The sequence below is a fragment of the Berkeleyomyces rouxiae genome (assembly GCF_048999995.1).
Source record: "Berkeleyomyces rouxiae strain 22BRR77 chromosome Unknown BrBRR77_ptg000004l, whole genome shotgun sequence".
NCBI lineage: Eukaryota > Fungi > Ascomycota > Sordariomycetes > Microascales > Ceratocystidaceae > Berkeleyomyces > Berkeleyomyces rouxiae.
The window spans coordinates 1,516,887-1,523,315 of NW_027396494.1; the positions used below are offsets into that span (position 1 = coordinate 1,516,887).

The 6,429-nt window shown below is 52.1% G+C and overlaps 1 protein-coding gene across 1 annotated transcript; it reads right to left on the reverse strand.

Annotated features, from left to right (window-relative positions):
- Positions 1 to 91: 91 nt before the first annotated feature.
- Positions 92 to 5,634, reverse strand: BROUX77_004640 (uncharacterized protein; the record flags this gene model as incomplete). The annotated part of the gene is made up of 5 exons (XM_073749425.1): positions 92 to 1,290; positions 1,348 to 1,708; positions 1,982 to 5,077; positions 5,171 to 5,296; positions 5,617 to 5,634. The coding sequence occupies 5 exons, from the start codon at positions 5,632 to 5,634 to the stop codon at positions 92 to 94; spliced, it is 4,800 nt and encodes a 1,599-aa protein (XP_073605097.1).
- Positions 5,635 to 6,429: the final 795 nt, after the last annotated feature.

The window sequence follows — 6,429 nt, forward strand, 5'->3', positions numbered from 1 at the left end:
ACGAAGTAAGACGGATGTCGACTTGGAAGAAGAAAACGGCACGGAGCCGTCATGACGGAGAAACCACGACGTCCCGGCAAAGGCACTTGCTTTACATGATGCCCTTGTTTCGCGAGTTCATTTGTCGAATCTCTGCGGCACGTCGCCTCATGGCCTCTTCGCGCTTGAACACCACGTCGCACCACTTGCTCCTCTTAGGAGCATTGCCGCCATCGTCGAGGCTGCTGTCAGACCGCCCTATGACTTCAACCAAGACCCGCATCCATGCCTCCTTCTCCTGCGCAGTGTCTGCGTAAAAGTCAATCACCTCGCCGTTGTTGAAGCGGATGCGGAATCCTTCCTCAACAAACATGTACCCTTCCTCGTCTTCCGCAAATGCCGATCGTCTCCGCCGCCCGCCCTTGCCCTTAATCTCTCGTTCGGTCAACGCCCGGCGGTCGTCGATTAGTCGTCTAGCGTTACCCAAGTTGATGGTAGCACGGGGTTGACGGTTGGCTTCGTGGTAAGCAGTAAGCTTGGCGCCTACTAGCTTGAAGTATCGTCGACGCCAGTAAGGGCAGTCTCCTCCTTGTTGGCTTAGGTGTCCCTCAAAGCACGTGGCAAGACGCTCCTCCGCTGCCTTCATTTCGCGGATGCATGAGTTCATGCTCTTGGGCATGTCTTCATCTGTGCACCCCTTGGGACGTGGGACGAACAAAAGCTGGAGCTCGAGCTTGCCAATCTTGTACGGTGCACGTCGAACAACCCCATTGTTGCCACGCTTACTCTTGACACTAGAAGCAAAAGTAGCTTCTTCGTTGGCCCACTCATTGAAACACGCAACTTCTGCTAGGTAAGGCCGTCCGAAACAGTGAGCCTCATGGTCTTTGAGACAAACATATGAACGGGCAAAGCTACCATCTTCGGCTGAGAGGGGAGACAAAAGATCCCACGCAGTGGGAGCAGACGAACGTTGCTGCTTAGCTTGCGCCTCTTGTTGTTCACGTGCAGCGCGATCTTCTTCCTCGCGAAGCCGCATCTCCATCTCTTTTCGTTTCTTGGGAGAAGCAAACACTCGGCTAAAGGTTGACGTCTTAGCCTTTGTCATACGGACAGGCACCGCAGCCGCAGGAGCCGCGCGTTGGATGGGCTTGTCGAGCTTGACATTCAGAGTTAGCTGAAACTCAAGGTCGTTAGGAACAACAAGCTCGAATTCTTGACCGATGGGGGCTTTGCGTGCTAGCTCTAACCAAGCGGTTGTCACACAGTGCACTCCATTGTCCAGAGTAAGACTAAACCATGTCCGCTCGTCTATTATAGTGATGTTAGTGACCTGGCAAGACTCGCTGAGTGAAGATATGTGCTTACTCTTGGGAATGGGCAAATCCAAATCTTTGACGCCCATGACCTTGACGAATAGACGTCCACGTTCACCAACTTCATCAGTTGCGAGGTCAACCTCTTCCTCGGCAAGTGAATTCAAGGCCAATTGAGCGTTGCTCTCTTGACCAGGCAAGGGCGGCACAGCACCAGGAGCGGCATTCGCCTGTCCGCGGGACCTAAGGCTACGTTGGCGTTTACTGTTCCAGGGCTCAACAACCCATGCCGGGTGACGGTGCTCAGTCTTAACAGGCGAGTTCCCGGCAGAGCGTATTTTCCAGGAATCAGGGTCAGTATCCTTGTCGCTGGCGGAAATCAGTTTAGTGTTCTGGCGCATGAGGTATCCACGCTTTGGATGAGAAAGTATGTTAGCGTATGTCACGGCATGTTGCAGAATCGTCTGGGAACGGGGTTGTCCAAGGCAATGGCAGTTTTCGCTTGAACTTTTGCATGGCTCGACAAACTCCATTCTGGCACAAGTCATGCCCAATTGTTGATGAATTGGTTTGTTTAACCTCGTTGACACTAGTCTCGATGGGTATCGTGAAGGCATTTCGCTGGAAATGCCTTTCCGTTTGGTAGGATCATATTGTCGGGGTTGGGCGTAATTATCAAAAGCTACCTTTTGTGCTTCAATGACGCGGTCGAAATCTTTGTCGAGGCTGAGACCTGTGTCGAGATCAAGGGTGAGACTGCGTTTCTTAAAGCTTGGATGTCTTTCGATGTAGTCCCCTGAGTTGCTGTTCTCCGTGCCAGCCAGATCCTGCTCAACGTTGAGCATCTTGCTCAGCCGTTCACGGGCATTATCGGGAATAGGAGGAACATCAGGCATCGGAATTTCACGACTGACGATTCTTCTCTGTTCGCGCATAGCAGCCATGTCAGCGGGAGTGGCGGATGGCCTAGTTTTCAAAGTGGAACCTGAAGCCTTGATGGTAGCCTGACGCTCAGGGATTGCTGGGGCTTCGAGAAGTGGTGCTTCGGGCTCCGGCGTAGCGTCGTCATCCTGAATGCTCTCGTCATCACGACCTTCCTGCTCCGTTAAATCATCTTCACTCTCAAACACTGAACCATCATTGACGGGATGACGAATAACAGACTCAGGTGAGCTAGGCTCATTATCATCATTGGTGTAGACGCTAGTTTCATATTCACTCGGCTCGCCCCAGCCAGTACCGTCATATTCTGGTTTGGAAAGTGTACGGGGCGGGGTTTGGGGCCGTTCAGTCGGTTTTTGAGTAGTGACAAGTGGCAAGACCTCTGCTGATGGGACGGACTCTAAGCGATGAGCGGATTCCTGGCGCCCTGGACGAGGAAGCAAGGGAGCATTGAGGGCCAACTTGGGGGGGTGACTTATGTCGATTTCCGTTTGGGTGGGAGGAGATGCTAATCCACTGGCAGAGGCGTCTCGAGTTACGACACTCTTCTCAGAATCAACGTGCGATGAGAATTGGCTAGTGGTATCACACTCGGCTCCAGTAAAATCACCGTCAGTTTCAGCATAGGAATCATCCGTGTACATATCATATACGCCGTTAGGATTGATAACAACCGAATTTTCAGTCTCCTCATCATCGGTTACTAGCTCCGCCAGATCGCGACGAATAATCACGCTCCCTTCATCTTCCTCGTTGTCATACATCATGGAAGATTCTTCAGTGGTGGCGAGTGGAAGATCGGGGTCGGGGACAAAGCCGGAGTGGGAGTGGGACGTGGCCGGCCGAAGGGGACTGGAGCTGGGTGGTGGTGACGAAAAGTTATAGTCTGATTCCCGCTTGCGCACTTTGGCCTTATCAACACCCCGCATGATTGATTCGCGGGTCAAGGGAGGGAGGTCGTAATCAGACAAGACTGAGATCTCGACGTTTTCCTCCGATCCGCTTTCGTATTCAGAGCCATCGTCATAACTGTAATCGCGAGCTTCTTTGTCGTCAGGTGAGGCCGATCGCGCAGGACCGGCTGAGGTGAGGGGAGTGGCAGGAGTGACGGGGGTAACAGACTCGGGAGAAGGGGGTGAAACAGGGTCTTTGATCTCCTTTTGAGCCAGAGTAGTTGTCGTAGGTGTAGGTGTCAATGATTCACGAACACTGTCTCTAGGGCCTTTGTGAGTAGTATCAAGACTCAAGCGAACGGTACCGGTGCTCGAGCGCGGTGTAGCGGTGCTTGACCGACCAACCGGAGGAGGTGGTGCTAGGCTGGCATCATCTTCCAGATCATTCGAGGACGGTTCTCGTCCCATAGCAGAGTTTTCAAGGGAGCCAGTTGACGCTGATAGCGCATCGGAGGCTTCGTTAGCAGCCTTGACATCCACAATTGAAGGTGACTGGGGAACAGAATGCAGGGCATCCGACTCGGGAGTGCCGACCTTATCACGGCCTCCCGCACGACGGAGTCGGCGCTCTCTTTGTTGCTCAGCTGCAGTTTTTCCATCGTCTGAAAGCATCATAAGCTTCAGACGCTCTTCGAGGGGCATTTTGCTGTGACCGATGTTACTACTGATGTGAATTTCATTGCCCCGATGCAGAGGTGGGGAAGGTAGCCCACGGTGAAAAGTAGACGTCTTGTCACCAGATTCGCTAGTAGAGCCTGAGGCAGAGGGCAATTGTTCCAACTTCAATTCTCGACCGGGTAGCGGAGGGAGAGGTCGGTGGTCGGAAGACGAGACTGCCTCGGTTCTTTTCTGCAACTGGCGACCTGCTGCAGTGGCAGCAGCAAAGTTGGAGCTAGGTCCCGGGCTGTACTGATATTGCCGTTGACCATTGTTATCACCTTTGGGAGTGGGCGGGCTGCGTGTTTGCCATTGCTCATCATCAGGCAGAACTACGGGCGTCTTGTCAGTATCTTCTAGGGAGGCATCGAAACTGTCCTCTGGATCGTCATGGCGGTACATCTGGTCATCGTATTCATCTTCTTCCTCCTCATCATCTTCGACGTAGCTGCCTTCATTCGATTCGGTGTCGATAGAGGAAAGATCGGGAGTAGCCATCTCGTACTCATTCACCTGAGGTGGTGCATTGTCAAAGGTTACACTTTTCGCGTGGCGGTGTAGGGTGCGATGGGGATGACCGGTATCTTCGAGGGTCCATTGACCTGTTTCTTCGTTGAAACTGCTCTTAAATCGTGATGCAGAGAGAGAGGACTTTATGGGTGACACCTGTCCCCGATTTGGCGTGTGAGGGGGGATAGCCGGGAGAGGAGATCGGGTTTCGGGCGTTGAAGCATCGGCGGGGGGAGAACTCAGGATCGGGTCGCCGAGCGAGAGCGGGTTGCTCCTGGCCAAAGAGGACATGGAGGCAGCACCTCTGACATGGCTTGGGGTTGCGGGAGCGGTCACTGAGGTTCGGGTACGCTGGTGAGTATTATTTTTGCGCTCGGGGGTGCGTAGATGCTCGGTGTGTTCGAAGTTGGCGCGTATACCGGTACCGCCAAAGGCATTCCCTTGCACCTTAGCAAGAGGTCGCTCGATGTAATGAATGCGTGTCGGGTCGTACTCCTGCTTCTGTTCTAAAGCCAAAATGTTGGAGTTCTTGACTCTAGAAGCCTTTTGCAGGCGTTCGAGCGACGAGCGACGCATGGCTGATGGAGACATGATGGGACTGCCGTAGAGGAGGCTATTTTCTGTGATGGAGTTGCGACTCTGCCAGAATATGCGAGGAGAGGCAGTCGAATCGGCGGGTGACGATTGGAACGGCGAGGAATCAGGGTTCAAGACCATCGCCTGTGAAGGTTTGACCAAGGGGTTAGATTCGAACAACACCGCCATCTCTAGGGATGGAAATTGAAAGACAGGGAGTCGATGAACAGTACATACCTTCGTGGTTTGGTTCCAGCTAGGAGAGTTTCGCCGCTTCTCTCCAGGCGAGATTTCGCTCAACGGACGTGGTGCAACGGGCTTTTTTGTGGGAGATGGAGTTTTGTTGATGCGAAGAGGCTGCACCTAAAGGGGGAAGGGAAAAGAAAGATTGAGGATTAGCTAATTCTGCTATTTTTCAGGCCCGTTGACGAAGTGATAGACTGATGAACAAGAAGTGGTCAAGGCTCATGTGCATAAACACTGGCGCACATGTGTTGTTTGCCTGAAAAAAAAAGAGGGCTAGAGGTTCCCTGTACAAGCTGTCTAACAAACAATGGTGCCCGATTCAAGGCTATGGTCCCTGGCCTAGCAACCAGGCTAAGAGCTTGTCCAGAAAAGGGTTGAAGCAAGGAAGATAACAAAATAGTGCACATGGGGATCACAGCGTTTTTGGTTCTACTAACTGGTTCAGATGAAGCCATGATTGTGCTTGCGCCAACAGACGCAGTCCAAGATCAAGACTTTGTTTTCAATATAAGGGAGATACGGCGAGTAAACCCAGATGTTGTCGAGAGCAATTTGTGTTTGTATGTACGTGGGTGGATGAGCGGGAGACTGAGGAAACAGGCGCCCAAATCGAAGCTCTGCATCGCACAATTGTCAGTGTCATTCATTCCTTGGTATTAGTGCCATGGCATATCAGGAGTTCCTGCGGGAGTTAAAAGCAGTTGACTTTGACTGGAATCCAAAATGACTCTTCGGGAATGTTGTCGGTGTTGTTCCACCTGTGCCAACCCTATCGTGCTTCAATGGAGATACAAGCCAGTGCGTATCGCGACATGCATGAATATAGCTGCAGACGAAGTGGAAAGGACGATTTCAATGCGAGTTAAGCAGCCGTCATGCGCAAAGGAATGGAATCCAGATATCGGAACTGACCTTCTGATGCTCGATTGGAATGTAGATGGCAAGAATCGAAGGTGATAGAGGATAACAAGAGGAGAAAAAGATACGAAGCACGCGGGAAATTCAAGCGGCGGCAGGACACAGCAGAGATGGCGGTTAAGTGTTTTGGGTCAGATAAGGAGAGGGGGTGAAAATATGGAACAAGAACCTCAAGGTATGTAATGCAGGGTAATAAACAACGGAGCCAGCGCGCACATGAGGTTGACGATGCTGATGCTGAGATGGAAAAGGAGGAGTTAAAGAAGACGGGAGAGGAGGAAGAAGCCAGCAATGAGAAGAAGCTGTACCTGTCTATACTTGGAAGGGAGTCA